At 49.9% G+C, this 16,472-nt stretch overlaps 2 protein-coding genes and 1 long non-coding RNA gene across 12 annotated transcripts in view; 1 reads left to right on the plus strand and 2 right to left on the minus strand.

Annotated features, from left to right (window-relative positions):
- Positions 1-11,351, plus strand: part of NLRC3 (NLR family CARD domain containing 3) — a 42,317-nt gene extending 30,966 nt beyond the window's left edge. For 3 of the 5 annotated variants that reach the window (XM_010376040.2, XM_030924713.1, XM_030924712.1), the window contains 9 exons: positions 385-468; positions 940-1,023; positions 1,412-1,495; positions 1,943-2,026; positions 6,070-6,153; positions 6,875-6,958; positions 7,623-7,706; positions 8,121-8,204; positions 8,480-11,351. In XM_010376040.2, coding sequence (XP_010374342.2) covers positions 385-468; positions 940-1,023; positions 1,412-1,495; positions 1,943-2,026; positions 6,070-6,153; positions 6,875-6,958; positions 7,623-7,706; positions 8,121-8,204; positions 8,480-8,570 — 763 coding nt within the window. In that variant the 3' untranslated portion in view covers positions 8,571-11,351. The remainder of the gene's footprint in view (positions 1-384; positions 469-939; positions 1,024-1,411; positions 1,496-1,942; positions 2,027-6,069; positions 6,154-6,874; positions 6,959-7,622; positions 7,707-8,120; positions 8,205-8,479) is intronic. The other 2 variants (XR_004055392.1, XR_004055393.1) reach the window with 2 other exon arrangements.
- Positions 4,257-8,347, minus strand: LOC115895214. The gene is made up of 3 exons (XR_004055394.1): positions 7,903-8,347; positions 7,729-7,812; positions 4,257-4,591 (listed from the first exon to the last, which is right to left on the minus strand). It is a non-coding gene; the product is annotated as an uncharacterized LOC115895214 (long non-coding RNA).
- CLUAP1 (clusterin associated protein 1) overlaps positions 11,341-16,472 on the minus strand; it is a 42,788-nt gene continuing 37,656 nt past the window's right edge. For 4 of the 6 annotated variants that reach the window (XM_010376042.1, XM_030924715.1, XM_030924716.1 and 1 more), the window contains exon 12: positions 14,485-14,826. In XM_010376042.1, the coding sequence (XP_010374344.1) occupies positions 14,674-14,826 (153 nt within the window). In that variant the 3' untranslated portion in view covers positions 14,485-14,673. Of the gene's footprint in view, positions 11,970-14,391; positions 14,827-16,472 lie in introns of those variants that run through there. The other 2 variants (XM_010376043.2, XM_030924717.1) reach the window with 2 other exon arrangements.

Here is a 16,472-nt window from a genome sequence, read left to right on the forward strand (position 1 = left end):
AGAGAGGGAGTCAGCTGTAGCAGCTTTGGTGGGGGCAGGAGAGCTCAGCGCTGCACCTACACTTGGGGAGCCTGCTGCACCACTCCCTCTGGGGGCTGCAGACCCAGTACACCCTGCTCTGAGGCTGTCTGGGGCCACCCACATCAAGGCAGGGTCTAAATTTGGAGGTTTGTTGTGCTAAACCCACCTGCCCTCACCTGGCAGGGGCTAGGTGAGGGGATGGGCGAGGAAAGAGAGATGAGGAGAGGAGCAGTGTGGCCGCCACTGTCCCTGGAGCCCCCAACTCCCTGTTGAACCCAGTGCCTGCTGTCCCAGACTGGACAGGGCAGCTCCCTCTGGGTCCTGCGACAGCCACACCCAGTGCGCGTCCTTCTCTGTCCACAGTCTGCAGAGCAATTCCATCAGTGACGCAGGGGTGGCAGCACTGATGGGGGCCCTCTGCACCAACCAGACCCTCCTCAGCCTCAGGTACGTCCTGGCCACCCTCTCCAAACATGGCGTTTCTTTGACCGGGCACCTGTCTGCAGGGACTTGGCACTGGGAAGCCTGTCTCAGGGATATCTATTGCTGGGGAAGCCTTCCTGGCAGCCTGGCCCTCTTCCTTATCTCTTGGGGTGCAGGGGACAGCTGCTGCCCGCAGTGGCCCATTCTGCTGCTCCCTTCCCAGATGCACACTGAGCCACCTGTCCCCTCGCACCTCTGGGGCCCTGTCATCCTATCCTCTCCCTGTACTGTGGATGGTCCTAAAGCGGGGGCACCTGGCTGGCCCAGCACTGGCTCGCTGGCATTGGCTCCTTCACACCTCAGCCCAGACTGTGCAGAACCCTAGGTCCCCTGCCTACAGTTTCTTGGGCTTCCAGAAGCCTAAACACCTGGGCTTGGCTCTGCCAGATGCCTCATCTGCCCCGTCAGAAGCTCAGGTCTTCCTTTTTTTTTCAGCCTTCGAGAAAACTCCATCAGTCCTGAGGGAGGCCAGGCCATCGCTCATGCCCTCTGTACCAATAGCAACCTGAAGAACCTGGAGTACGTGGTGGGGGCCTGTGACTCCACAGGTTGTTCATGCCATGACCACACCCACACTGAGCCTGGGCTGATGGGCACCCTCGCTGCATCACAGGGTTGGAGAAGGAGCTGGCTGGGGAGGGTGCAGTCAGGAGACCTGGCATCGGATGGCAAGTCCCCCACTCTCATAGTGTAAATTGCATGAGGGTGAGGCTGGTATGACACCATCTGCCTCAGCTGGTGGGGATGGATGAGGATGTGATCATGCCATTGGGCAGCATATCCCCAGGAAGCTCCCCCACGTCCTGGCTGTGTGACCTGGCATTGAGCCCTGGAATCCCTGGTGACCAAGGACCGGAGGCTTCACAGCCAGCACCCTGCTCACTTGCTCCCGTTCCCTTTCTCCTAGCCTGACAGCCAACCTCCTCCACGACCAGGGTGCCCAGGCCATCGCAGTGGCAGTGAGAGAAAACCGTACCCTCACCTCCCTTCAGTGAGTCTGCAGCTCTCCACCCTGCCCTGTCCCCCTTCTGCAGAGCTGCTGGGCTCCACCCAAGCCAATGATGTACAGGCCAAGCCTGGTTTGGGGACACCCCTTGCAAAGGTCTCAGAGGCTGCCCAGGCTAGACTGCTGCCAGCAGACTGTGCCCCATCCTGTGCTCTCCTGACCCACAGACAGACATGTGTTAAAAGGTGGTCACAGCTGGGCCTCCAGGTGCCCACACTTCATTTGGAGGCGTCTTTCCTTGCTTATTCCCCAGCCCTCTGGCCACAGCTCAACAGGGAGTACATGTGACCCACTGAGAACTAAGCCTGGGCAGGGGTTGCAGGAATTCTCCTGCCACATCCTGCAGGGATTCCACCCCCTGCCATCAGAGCCTCCTTGGCTCTGCCCCAGGGCCACATAGTCACATAGTCACATGTGTCTGTGTCTGCCCAGCCTGCAGTGGAATTTCATCCAGGCCAGCGCTGCCCAGGCCCTGGGACAAGCACTACAGCTCAACAGGAGCCTCACCAGCTTAGAGTAAGTTGGCCTGCCCAGGGGCTGCAGGGCGGGGGCCGTCGGGGACGGGTGAACCTGGTGGTACCCACCAGGGAGAGGCTCAATCCAGTGACCCTTGGCACACAGCTTCATCTTCCCTAAGGCCAGCAGGCGCGTTTCAGTCCTTGTCTGCCTTTTTTTTTTTTTTTTTTTTTTTTTTTGAGACGGAGTCTCACTCTGTCACCCAAGCTGGAGTGCACTGGCCAGATCTCAGCTCACTGCAAGCTCCGCCTCCCGGGTTCACACCATTCTCCCGCCTCAGCCTCCCGAGTAGCTGGGACTACAGGCGCCCGCCACCTCGCCCGGCTAGTTTTTTGTATTTTTTAGTAGAGACGGGGTTTCACCGTGTTAGCCAGGATGGTCTCGATCTCCTGACCTTGTGATCCGCCTGCCTCGGCCTCCCAAAGTGCTGGGATTACAGGCTTGAGCCACTGCGCCCGGCCCTTGTCTGCCTTTTAAATATATTGGCCGGGTGTGTTGGCTCACGTCTGTAATCCCAGCACATTGAGAGGCTGAGGCACGTGGATCATCTGAAGTGTTGGGAGTTTAAGGCCAGCCTGGCCAACATGGGGAAACCCCATCTCTACTATAAATACAAAAATTAGCCGGCATGGTGGCACATGCCTGTAATCCCAGCTACTTGGGAGGCTGAGGCAGGAGAATCGCTTGAACTTAGGAGGCACACGTTGCAGTGCTTGGAGATCACATCACTGCACTGCAGCCTGGGCGGCAGAGCGAGACTCTGTCTCAAAAAATATATATATATACATATACACACACATATATATACACATATATGTATACATATATGTACACACATATACATATGACAGCTTTATTGAGATATAATCTTCACGCCAGAAGATCTTCCCGCTTAGTATACAGTTCACTGGTTTCTAGTGTATTCAGTGATGCAACCATCACAATCAATTTTACAACATTTCCATCACCCCAAAACGAACCCCTGTCCTCGTTAGCACTCACTACCCATTCTCCCTTTCCCCCAACCCTGGCAACCACTAATCTACTGTCTCCATGATCTTCCTACCCTGGACACTGCATATAAATGGAATTGTGTGACACATGGCCAAAAATGGAATCATTCAACACATGGCCTTTTGCGGCTGGCGTCTTTCATTTGGTGTCAGATTTTCAAGGTTCATCCACATTGTAGCCTGTCTCAGGACATAGTTCCTTTGTAAGGCTGAATGATATCCATTGTATGAGTACACAGGTTTTATCTCTCCATTCATCAGCTGATGGACGTTGGGTTCTTCCTACTTGGCTGTTAGGAACGGCGCTGCTGTGGACCTTTGTGCACAGTTTCTGTGTGGACGTGAGCTTTCCTTCTCCTGGGTGGATATACCTGGGAGTGGAGTCGCTGGGGACGTGAGGGAACTCTAGGTTTAACCCTTGGAGCCTCATCGGTCTTTCTCCTTGACCATTTCTTCTCCTTCAGCTTCCAGGATGTCCCCTCTGGCTGGGCCTTGTCCTCTTTTCTTCTGTTTGGCTCTTCAGCGCAGGGCTCCTCAGGGATCTGTCCCATGTCATCTTCCCTTGCCTGGCATCTCTTTTCCTGGAGCTCTTCTTTCCCTGGGCTCCAGTGATCTTTAAAGTCCTAACGACTCCCATGTCCATGTCCCAGGCCTCTCTCCTGAGCCCCAGACCGGCACGTCCACACCCCCTCTGCACCTCCCCTCAGGGTCTCGCTGGGGTGCGGGGTCCCTGCATTCTCTCTCCCAAAAACCTGCTTCTTGGTTCCCCATTTTGTGAATGGAACCAACTGTGCAAGCTACAAACAAGGACTTCACTCTCACCTCCCGCTTCCTTTTCTATAATTTTTATTTTACTTTATTTTTGAGATGGAGTCTCACTCTGTTGCCCAGGATGGAGTGCAGAGGCATGATCTTGGCTCACTGCAACCTCTGCCTCCCGGGTCCAAGCGATTCTCCTGCCTTAGCCTCCCAAGTAGCTGGGACTACAGGTGCCCAACACCACGCCTGGCGTTTTTTTTTTGTTTGTTTGTTTGTTTATTTTAATAGAGATGGGGTTTCACTATGTTGGTCAGGCTGGTCTCGAACTCCTGACCTTTAAGTGATCCTTCCACCTTGGCCTCCCCAAGTGCTGGGATTACAGGCGTGAACCACCACATCCAGCATATAACTTACTTTTTAAAATAATATTTACAATTTTTTTTAAGAGATGGGGCCTCACTATGTTGCCCAGGCTGGTCTTGAACTCCTGGGCTCAAGTGATCCTCCCACCTTGGCCTCCCAAAGTCCTAGGATTACAGGTGTGAGCCACTGTGCCTGCCCACCTCCTGCTTCTTATTCACTCTCAAGTCCTGTTGGGTCAGTCCCCTCTGTGTCCCTGCCACCCACTCGATTTCCTTTGCGTCCACTGCCCCCATCCAGGCCGTCGGCACTACTCACCTCCATCCCTGTGGCAGCCTCCACCTCAGTCCATCCTCTCACACTGCTGGCTAGAGACCTTTCCAAAGCAGCTCTGTTCCATCTTGGGTGCCATCCATGGATGGCCGCTCAGGGCCTGTGGAGTCAAGTACACACAGCCCCTCAGGGTGGCTTCTGGGGCCCCTAAAATCTGCTTCCTTTGTCCCTCCCTGGACTCATTTCTCACTTCCCCAGGAACTCAATTCGTTTGGGTTCCTTAGCTGAGTCAGGCACACTCCCCACTTTGGGTTTTGACTTGTTTCTTCTGGGGAGCCTTCTGCGGACACCCTGGGGTGGGAGACGCTGCTTGCTTTTCCCTGCAGCCTGCACTTGGCCTGTTGTACCTGCTTATTTAATCACGTCTTCTCACCTGAGCTTCGAGAAGGGGACTCAGGTCCACTGCCTTATACAACCCCTAGCACATGAGACGCACTGAAATGTTGTCTTTTTTATTTTATTTTAACTTTTTGAGATGGAGTCTAACTCTGTCGCCCAGGCTGGAGAGCAGTGACATGATCTCGGCTCACTGCAACCTCTGCCTCCTGGGTTCAAGTGACTCACCTGCCTCAGCTTCCCCAGTAGCTGGGACTACAGATGCCCTCCACCACTCCCGGCTAATTTGTGTATTTTTAGTAGAGACGGGGTTCCACCATGTTGGCCAGGCTGATCTCGAACTCCTGACCTCAAGTGATCCACCCATATCAGCCTCCCAAAGTGCTGGGATTAAAGGCGGGAGCCACTGTGCCCAGCCACACCCAAATGTCTATTAAAATAATGAACGCAAACAGCTCTTAGCCTTGAATGTATCAATGAGCTAAACTCAGTCACTCAGGGCCTGCTACTTCCCTCCAATTTAGAAGGCGAAAAAATGACACAAAACCCTAATTAGCAAGAATGGCCAAGGAGGTTGGGCATGGTGGCTCCTGCGTGTAATGCCAGCAATTTGGGATGCCAAGGTGGGAAGACTGCTTGAGCCCAGGAGTTCAGGACCAGCCTGGGCAACATAGTGAGACCCCATCTCTACAGAAGAATAAAAATATTAGCCAGGCATGGTGGCATGTGCCTGTAGTTCCAGTCTCTATTTAAGTATTTTAGTCTCTTCAGGAGGCTGAGGTAGGAGGATCGCTTGAGCCTGGGAGGTTGAGGCTGCAGTGAGCTGTGATCTCATCACTGCATTCCAGCCTGGGTGGCAGAGTGAGACCCTGTCTCAAGAGAAAACAAGACAAACAAGAATGGCTCAGGGATTGAGGGCTTTAAGTTCATTTTCTGGTTGGCTGTGAAAAGCAACCCTTTTTGGGTCCCAAGCCCCTATTGATGATCACTCTATGTGTCCCATTTCCTGCTTGTCTCTGGCGGTTCAGACTCATGCAGGCCCCCAGACCCTTCTGTGTGCTTAGTATGAGGCAGCGGGCTGCAGGGCCTGCAGAGGAAGGGCAGTTATCCCCAGGCAAACCCTGGGAGTCTATGTCTATGGTGTGTGTAGTCAGTTAAACCTGGCAGGTCCAAGCACCACAGGGCCTTGCTAGAACGCTCCGTGTGCCCCATGCACCCAAAGGCGTCACACTCTGTGTCCAGTTTACAGGAGAACGCCATCGGGGATGACGGAGCGTGTGCAGTGGCCCATGCGCTGAAGGTCAACACAGCCCTCACTGCTCTCTAGTAAGTCCTAGATGTGCGCAGCAGTCAGGAAGCCGGACCCTTCACCATTCCTTTCATGTTAGAGGTTTTTTTTTTTCTCTCGAGACAAGACTCTTCCCCTGCCACCCAGGCTGGAGTGTAGTGGCGCAATCTCAGCTAACTGTAACCTCCACTTCCCGGGTTCAAGTGATTCTCGAGCCTCAGCCTCCCAAGTAGATGGGATTACAGGCATGCGTCACCACACCCAGCCTAATTTTTGTATTATCAGTAGAGACAGGGTTTCACCATGTTGGCCAGGCTGGTCTTAAAATCCTGACTTCAGGTGATCTGCCCACCTCAGCCTCCCAAAGTGCTGGGATTACAGGTGTGCGCCAACACACCTGACCTAGACGTTATTTTTGTTTACAAGTCAAGGAAGGTGTATTTGATTTTCCTAGTATTATTATAGGAAATATTACATTAGCAACTGGGGGCTCAAACACCTAGATAGTAGTCATGAGGAGGTGCAAGGAACGTTCTCCCCGAGCCCTTCCAGGGATAGACTCTATTTCTCGTATCCAGATTTCTGTCTTAGGCAACAGTGTAGGTAGGAGATGGAGTGCCTAGACACAGCACTGGCCAACCATTCTCAGTGCTGTTTCTCCACTTTCCACCCTGAATCAAGGGGTGGTGAAAGGGAACAGAGTGTGTGGAAGGATGTGGGCCCAGCTGGCCCACATTGACGGCACCCTCCCCACTCCAGTCTCCAGGTGGCCTCCATTGGTGCTCTGGGTGCTCAGGTGCTAGGGGAAGCCTTGGCTGTGAACAGAACCTTGGAGATTCTTGAGTAAGTATTCCAGTCTCCAGCTATGGTCTTTAGCCGCCCCCCCCCCCCCAAAAAACAATGAATCCTTAAGGAATAGATATGAGAACAAAGTGTACAGGTAACTCACAAATCATCCTAGTGATCTTCATTTCAGCACAAGTGTACCAGCTTCCCAGCCCCACTTCATGCCTTTCGCTGGGAGTCGCTATCATTTGCCCTCTTTCTCCAGGTTGGCCTTGCCAGGCTGAACACATCTAGAGGCCCGGTTTATGGGTCCCAGGGTGGCTGATCTTGTTCTCTGGGCAGATCCAAAGTCCTGGGATGAGGCTACAGCTCTGAGGCTCAGGCATGTCCTCAGAATTCCTGCCCTTGCTGGGGGCACTGGGGACCTGCCTGGATGGAGGGCTGCCTCTCTTATCTCAGCCCCGCTTTTCTGTTTGGAGTGGAAGAGGAGAAAGGCTCCAACAACCCACCTGGCTGGGCCAGCCATTCCCCTTCCTCTGTGCTCTGCTTCCCACAGCCAGCTCTGCCCTGCTGCCCTGGAGTGAGGAAGGCAGAGCCCTGGCCTCCTGTGACTGCTGAAGTACTTGTTTCCTCTGCCAAGCAGCCCCAAGCCCACCTGCAGAGGGGGTCAGGATCACCTCATCCTGTACCCATGCCTTAGGCTTCCTGTCTTTCCCCACAGCTTAAGAGGAAATGCCATCGGGGTGTCTGGAGCCAAAGCCCTTGCAAATGCTCTGAAGGTAAACTCAAGTCTCCGGAGACTCAAGTAAGTGGCTGGAGGGCCTTACCTGCATCCTGGAGCAGCAGAGTTCTCTGCTGGGTCCTCCTCGATGGGATAAAATGCTCCTGATTTCCTCTGTAGCTACTTCCTCCTGAATATAAATAATCAGACTTATTATAGTCCACATTCCACTGCAGCTGGGTTTGTTGAGTCTGCTTAGCTTCAGTCAGAAGTCACTCACATCTGCATTTATGGTCTTACATCCTCCATCGCACTTGGGTGGGACAATCTGGCCACTTGTAGACACCTGTCTGCAGGATCAACTCCCACCTGGCGTTGCCATGGCACTTGTAGACACATCTGCCTGGGTTACTGCCCCAGACAATGCAGTATTGCTTCCCCGGGTGTTTCCTTCTGCCCTGATGGCTCACCGTGTGTCTCCATCTCTTCTCCACTTAGTCTTCAAGAGACTTCCCTGGGGATGGGCGGGGCGATATGCGTTGCCACGGCACTGTCTGGAAACCACAGGCTCCAGCATATCAAGTGAGTGCACCTGCCCTTCTTGCTCGCCCTTAGAACTGCTTCCAGGTCACGCACTGCCTTTTGCTCAGTTCTGAGAGCCAGCTGACCCCCAGACCCCTCAGCAGCCCTACAGGGAAACCTGGTCTAAGGGGGGCTACCCTGAGCCTTGTCCATGTAGCGAGGGGATCCTAGAAGCACAAAGGCTTTGCACGGGGTCCTGCATTTTCTATCTTATGACCTGCTCTACTAAAGAGAACCTGCAGGCTTCAAGCCCTGCCTTAACCATTCTCTTCTAGCCTCCAAGGAAACCACATTGGGGAATCCGGGGCCAGGATGATCTCAGAGGCCATCAAGACAAATGCTCCCACGTGCACTGTTGAAATGTGAGCAAAAGGAGTTCCTGGTGGTTGGAGCAGGAGAATGGGCAGAGACTCAGCTGGAAGCTTTTGAACAGAAAGGCCGACTTCTGGGGACCTGCTGGGAGCTGGGAACGCTGCTCACTCAGCACCAGAGTGGGGCTCTGCACGGAGAAAGGAGAGGTGCTGCCAGAGGAGGTGGTGAGCTCCTTTCCTGGTGCAGGAGTGGTTCAGGCAGGGGGCAACGGGTCCTCTGCTACGGCACAGAGGAGGGAGGGGGCCACCACCAAGGGACTAGGGGACAAAGGCCTGAAAGCTCAGCAGTGTAGGAGGCTGGTTCCAGCTTATTTACATCCTGAGTACTTCATATGCCCCCAACCTTTAAAAATGTTTATTACTGCCCCGTTCCACTCACCTGGTTAAAAATCATCCCATGCTCTGAGATAAGCTGCCATCTCAAGCCCATGAGGAGCATCCATGTGGCAGGGGCGACAGAGGGGACCCTTCTTTATTTTTTCAAGAAGAAAGTTTTAGGGTATCATCCTTACAGACATGAAAAAACTATAGGAAAATTGTGAAGATAAATGAAAGTTTTAATTCTAGGATTCTGGAAACAGAGACAATAGAGTTCTCCAAGGATTCTGCCTTTTTTTGTTTGTTTTTGAGATGGAGTCTTGCTCTTGTCACCCAGGCTGAAGTGAAGCGGTGCAATCTCGGCTCCCTGCAACCTCCGCCTCCCAGGTTCATGTGATTCTCCTGCCTCAGCCTCCCCAGTAGCTGGGATTACAGGCACCTGCCACCATGCCCGGCTAATTTTTGTATTTTTAATAGAGACGGGGTTTCACCATGTTGGCCAGGCTGGTCTCGAACTCCTGACTTCAGGTGATCAGCCTGGGCCTCCCAAAGTGCTGGGATTACAGGCGTGAGTCACCGCACCTGGCCCCATTTTTTATTTATTACAAAATCAAAGACGTAGGTGATACCTGGCACATGTTATCTGGAGTCTGGCACACTGGTTATCAATAGCACATTCAATGTATTCAGTGATGTCATTCTTTATTTATTTTTTATGAGACAGAATCTGTCACCCAGGCTGGAGTACAGTGGCGTGATCTCGGCTCACTGCAGTCTCTACCTCTTGGGTTCCAGTGATTCTCCTGCCTCAGCCTCCCAAGTAGTTGGGTCTACAGGCACACACCACCACACCCAGCTAATTTTTATATTTTTAGTAGAGATGGGGTTTCACCATGTTGATCAGGCTAGTCTCAAACTCCTGACCTCAAGTGATCTGCCCACCTCAGCCTCCCAAAGTGCTGGGATTACAGGTGTGAGCCACTGCACTTCCTTATTAGGCTTCCAAAGCCACTGCTGTGGCCACAGCTTCCATGGAGACAGGCAAGCTGAGCCTCTATGTGGCACCAATTCCTGGAGCTGTTTGTGTTGGAGGGAAAAAAATCCAAATGGACATCACAGCTCTCATCAACTAAATAACCACAGAAAATATTTATTAAGACTATAAAGCAATGATCACTTCTGAATTTGAAAGGAATCGCTATTTGAAATGTTTCTTCAAAAGTGAGCATCTGGACAGGATGCTGACATGGATGCTAAGGCCATGGATGAAGGCCTACTTGGGAAGATGATATCCTTGCAGTCTCAGAACAGCACCCCACAAAGGTGATATCCTAATTTACAAAGGGAAAAAGGTACCTTTAATCTGAAATCTGGCAAGTGCAGCCTCAACGGAAGTGACAGAATTGAACATCGCCAATAATGGGACACATGGACATCACGTGCCCCCAGTCTGATGCACCACAGAGTCGTCTCTGATGTATTCTTGTCAAAAACTGTTTGCCTGATTCTAATCATTGAAGGAACAATTAGAAAAAATCCAAATTGACAAATATTCTGCAGAATAAATGGCCTGAACTCATTAAAAAACATCACTGTCACGAAAAATGCAAAACGTTGCAGATAGCGTAAAATGAAAGATTACAGAGATATAACTTAATGCAAGATCTTTGACTGGATCCTAGACTGGAGGAAAAAGTCTGTTACAAAGAACATTTGGATCACTTGTCGTAGCTGTGAAATACAACAAAACATTATTTGTAAAAGGGAGGAAATCTGAACATGGGTCTTGCAGTATTTATGACAGTTTTTGCTGGGCATAGACTTCTAGATTGACAGCTGTTTTAGTACTTTTAAGGTGATGCTTTGTTTGCATTGCTTCTGTCTGAGTTAAGAGCTTAACAGAACAGAGCTGCAGTAGCCAAACGCTGGAGAAAGCTGGGCCCTACAGAAACCTAACACTGAAGAAACCTCAGAAGCCAAAGTGGTGGAGAAAACAAACAGTCCTCCCTCTCTCCCTTTTCAAATAATGATCATACATCTTCAAACTGTCTGAAATGGTTAAAGAGTTCAGTCTGTCATCAGGGACACACCAGAGCCAGCTAGGCCACACAGACCCCATCAGAGCAAAACAGACAGGACAATTTAATTCATATCCACATAGAAAGGACTTCTAGGTAGGAGGTAGACCCTTTAGCTCCCTTCCCATTAAAGGAGTCCTCAATTCTAGCACCTGAGAGTCCCCTGGGTCTAACAGCTGTGATATTTATGTAGTGTGTTGCTTACCTAAATGAATACAAGTTCCTTCCAGACATGTGACACTGATATTAAAGTGCTAATGAGAGGGATCTATTTCTTCTTGTCCAAGCTAAAAGAGAAACAGTCGTTCAGATTTCCCATCAGAAGTCCGAGGACTTTGTTCTTGATAACTACTACCAATAAAAATTGAGTATTTGAAAAATTCCTTTGTATTTTTCATCAATACACATTTTTTAAAGCATTTGAGGAAGTCCTCTAATTATATAGTAAAAAATTATCAGCAATGGCCTGCTAGTTTTTTATTGACCTAATCACAACCATCCTCCTTAGGTCCTGAGGTCTGCTCTACTGCTTGGCCAAAACCAAATGGTGCCAGGTCATAAAGCACTTGCACATGTGACTCCTGGATCCATTCTACAATGGGTCATACTTTAGTAAAAAGGATAGAGTACACACAGCTTGTTGCTGATAGAAACGTCCTTGCTCAAGCAAGGCAGTGCTATACATGGCGAGACTTTGCACAAAGTCAGTTAACTAACATGATCTAGAAGCAGGTGACACAATGAAATACCCTTTGGAGCTGTTGCCTATGTCTGTGGATGGGCTCTTTGTAGCTAGGGTAGGCTTCTGTGTTAAAGTGCGTTAGAAGAAAGCATCACATAAGGAAAATAGAACTCTATTTGTATTATTGTTTCAAAACAGAAGTCAAGTCACATTCAGGCAAACCAAATCCATAACATCCAAAAGGTGCAGTGACTCTTCCGCGTCTTGGAACCACGGCGTCTGAGGTGGCTGGCATGGCTCCAACATGCTGGCTTCCCTGTCAGCGGATCATTTACAATATGGTGCATTTCAAATTACTGGTGAATTCACTGAATGCTGGCTTTTTTTTTTTTTTTTTAAAGGGGTAATCTTATACATAAAATTTACGAAAAGAAAGAGAAAAAAGGAAAAATGACAGAAATAATTGTTGAAAGTTCCTAAAATTTATGTGTATCTTTTCATACCTGTGAACTCCTGAATAAGTATTTATATCTGACAGGTACAAATAAAATAATTATACTTTTAAGTAAAACCTATTTAATAATATGAAATATAGTGTTAAATACATTTATTAAAAGTAACTTCAGAAGTCTTCTTTTTAATTGTAAAAATAAGTGAAAACTGTTTTGTGCTTTCCTTTTTAATTTACTGTATGCTTTTTTTTTTTTTTTGAGATGGAGTCTCACTCTGTTGCCCAGCCTGGAGTGTAATGGTGCGATCTTGGCTCACTGCAACCTCCGCCTCCTGGGTTCAAGTGATTCTCCTGCCTCAGCCTCCCCAGTAGCTGGGGTTACAGGCATGTGCTACCATGCCTGGCTGACTTTTGTATTTTTAGTAGCAATGGGGTTTTGACATGTTGGTCAAGCTGGTCTCAAACCCCTGACCTCATGTGATCCACTCGTCTCGGCCTCTCAAAGTGCTAGGATTACAGGCGCTGGCCTACTGTATGCTTTTTACAAGCAGTGTGCTTTTATTTTATTTTTTTTGAGACGGAGTCTTGCTCAGTCGCCCAGGCTGGAGTGCAGTGACATGATCTTGGCTCACTGCAAGCTCTGCCTCCCAGGTTCACAGCATTCTCCTGCCTCAGCCTCCCGAGTAGCTGGGACTACAGGCGCCCGCCATCACACCCGGCTAACTTTTTGTATTTTTAGTAGAGACGGGGTTTCACATGTTAGCCAGGATGGTCTCGATCTCCCGACCTCACGATCCGCCTGCCTCGGCCTCCCAAAGTGCTGGGATTACAGGCGTGAGCCACCGCGCCCGGCCTTTTCTTTTTTTTAAGATAGGGTCTCACTCTGTCACCCAGGCTGGAGTGCAGTGGCACGATCATGGCTCACTGCAGCCTCGACCTCCTGGTCTCAAGTGATTCTCCTGCCTCAGCCTCCTGAATAGCTGGGACCACAGGCATGCCCCTCCACACCTGGCTAATTTTTAAATTTTTTGTAGAGATGGAGTCTCACTTAGTTGTCCAGGCTAGTCTAAAACTCCTGGGCTCAAGTGATCCTCCCATCTTGGCCTCCTGAGTAGCTGGGCCCATGGGCGCTTGCCACGATGTCCAGCTAAGTACTTTTCATATTAAAAAAAAAAAGAAGAAAAAAGAAAAAAAACAACTCCACTTCTAATTTCACAACAGAAAAAATCTTCTAGTGCTACTACTCTACCTAATTCAATCCTGTGTTGTTTTTTTAAGTCAGAAACATGAATCTGTACCAACACCTTTTTCTTAGTAGGCTCCTTCCCCTACAGAAACACTTAGGTAGAGAGCTGCAGGAAACCTGCCTTTTTCCCTGTGTTGTGCACTATATCTTGCCACACTTTAGACAAAACAAAGCTCCTTTAGAGAAACCCTGGCTGGAGGGAAGGAGAGTGTCCCGGCTGTCATTGCCCCGGGAGTCTGGAGTCTCTAAGAGGGCAGCTCAGGTCACCAGAGTTTCCAAATTTAGTACCAGCCGTGGAACCATGAAGGTGGCTGTAATCCAAGGTGAACTTGACTCCCAGAAGAATGTCAGCTTTGGAGAGAAAATGGAGGATTCCTCATCTGGAGCCTGTCTCTATCGCCTGATTTTCAAGGAAACCCAGTTTTCATTTAACGTTAGCTAAGCTTCTTTCAGAAATCTGTAGTTATTAAAATACATTTAATGTTTGGTATTGTGAACATGCAGAAGAAAGAAAGATGACAAAATGAAATAAGGGCTAGAATTAAAAGCCAAAGTACAGGAAATGTTCTCAACTGTGCAAGTGATTAACAGCCAGATGTCCCCCTACGATTCTGAACACGAATCCCCAGTCCAAGTTCTAGCCTCAACTCTGCTGGACTCTCGGAGAAAATGTATAGTAACAAAAGCAGCCAAGACTTGTGTGGCATCAGCTCTTATTTCTCCTTGAGGTTTTGTCCCGTGGATGTGAATCACTAAGAACACATGCATTCCTCAAGTTTTAGGAGATAAATAAGGTGAAAAAAAAATCTTAGGGATTTGCTTCAATTCTTTTTTTTTTTTTTTTTTTTTTTTTTTGAGGCGGAGTCTCGCTCTGTCGCCCAGGCTGGAGTGCAGTGGCACGATCTCGGCTCACTGCCAGCTCCGCCTCCCAGGTTCAAGCCATTCTTCGGCTTCAGCCTTCCGAGGAGCTGGGACTACAGGCACCTGCCACCACGCCCGGCTAATTTTTTTGTATTTTTAGTAGAGATGGGGTTTCACCGTGTTAGCCAGGATGGTCTCGATCTCCTGACCTCGTGATCCACCCACCTCGGCCTCCCAAAGTGCTGGGATTACAGGCTTAAGCCACCGCGCCCAGCCTCAATTCTTATTTAAGCTTCAAGGAATGCAAACATAGGAGGCTGAAGCAGAAATAAGTATTGCTTCAGTAATCATGAGTCTAGCCAACTTACTGAACAAAACAGGTGTTACCTTCCTAACCTTCTAAGTTCCCATTTACCTACAAGTCTGAGGGTTTTAATCTGCCAGGGTCCCTTGGCAAGAGGGTCAGAAGTCATTGTCACTCTCATCCAGGGGTTCAGGTTTCCGGACCCTTCGATTGGGCTTGGATGGTGAGAGAGAAATGCTCTCATCTTCCAAATCATCCTCCTCCTCCTCATCACCATCTTCCATGTCAATTTCACTCTCCTCCGAGTCCTCCTATAGGAAAAAAATGGCAGATGCAACAGGGGGTTCCACCTCATTCCTGACATCTTGTCCTAAGATTCTGTGCCTCCCTTTCTATAGCAGCATCCCTGTGTGAAGGAAAAGGCCGGCAGAGTGCCAGGCAGGCTGTGGGAGGGCATATGGATGGGACTGAGGCTATGTACTGCTGGCTGGAATTTATCATCCAACCAGAATCCTCCAAACTCCAGGTGCATCTGTGTGGTGCTGCAGGGGCTGGCTTTCCCACAGTGTCTCAGAAGCACTCTGGATCTGCATTGAGGGCCAATGGACCCAGAGACTCCCCCTACCGATGGCAAGAAGGACAGGGGCTTGGAGAGAGGGAAGGGAGGCCTATTTTGGCTTTTTGCAGATTGTGGATAGAAAGCAACATAGGCATGGGTATAAGGAGTGAAGTGAATCCCAGCTACTCAGAAGGCTGAGCAAAAGAACTGCTTGAACCTGGGAGACGGAGGTGCAGTGAGCCGAGATTGTACCACTGCACTCCAGAGCAAGACTCCGTCTCAAAAAAAAAAAAAAAAAAGAAAGGGAGTAAAGTGAAAGACACACCTTCTCCCTCCTCATCAGATCCAGGGTGACCAACTCAGCCCAGCTTTAAAACGGCAAGTCCTGCGTCCCATGTAAACCAGGATGGCTGGTCGTTCTATCTAGATCATTCCCATCGGTACACACAAATGCTGTAATTTCCTTCTTGGAAAAAAACCCATTTTCCTCTCCAGCTGCTCTGCCCTGTCTCTCTCCCCTCACACAGAGCTCCTGAGTGAGTTGTTGAACTCACTGTCTGCACCTCTGCCCCTCACGAATGCTTCAGTTCCCCCGGACTCTCACCCACTGACCCCAGCACTGCTCCTATCAAGACAGAAACATTCAATGGATTAGGATTGATTCTCAGGCCTCATTCTGCTTGAGCTGTGGAATCACCCCTTCATCCTTAAAACCCATCTTCTCCATCCCCCAAGGCCCCTTCTCTAGTCCAGGTCCCCCTCCCTCACTGCTGACGCGCCCCAGCCTCCCCTGCCTGCCCCTTCCTCCCCGACCTCTGCAGGGCAGGTGCACGCAGGACCTTGGGTCACCTCTCTTCTTGGTCTACTTGTTCTCCCTAGGCAGTCACATCTATCCTTGTGGCTTAGGTATCAACCAAATAAGAGTGGCTCCCAAAATTCAATATCTAGCTCAGACCTGCCCATTAAACTCCAAACTTAAATTCCACCTGACTACTCAACCCTAGCATGTGGCTGTCACACTCAGAATGTCCAAAACCAAACTTTCTATCTGCCCTCCAAGCCCCTTTGTCAAGTTGGCCCCATCTCAGAAAATGAAACTCTGCTTTCTGCTGATTAGACCCTGCCGAGGCACCCTCATTTCTCTCTTTCTCTAACAGCCTGTGTCCAATCAATTCACAAAACCTGATGGTTCTTAGAGACAGACCCAGGACCTGACCACTTCTCAGCACCTCTGCTGCCACACCTTCGGCCAAGCACCATCATCTCTGACCTCCACAGGTGCAGGCGCCTCCTAACTGGCTTCTCTCAAATGGGTGTCAGCTCTTGACCTTTCTGGGCTCACTATTCTCCAGGGTCTCCCCACCACACTCAGAAAACAGAGTCTTCATCTCACCCTGC

Source organism: Rhinopithecus roxellana, chromosome 20 (assembly GCF_007565055.1).
Source record: "Rhinopithecus roxellana isolate Shanxi Qingling chromosome 20, ASM756505v1, whole genome shotgun sequence".
Lineage (NCBI taxonomy): Eukaryota > Metazoa > Chordata > Mammalia > Primates > Cercopithecidae > Rhinopithecus > Rhinopithecus roxellana.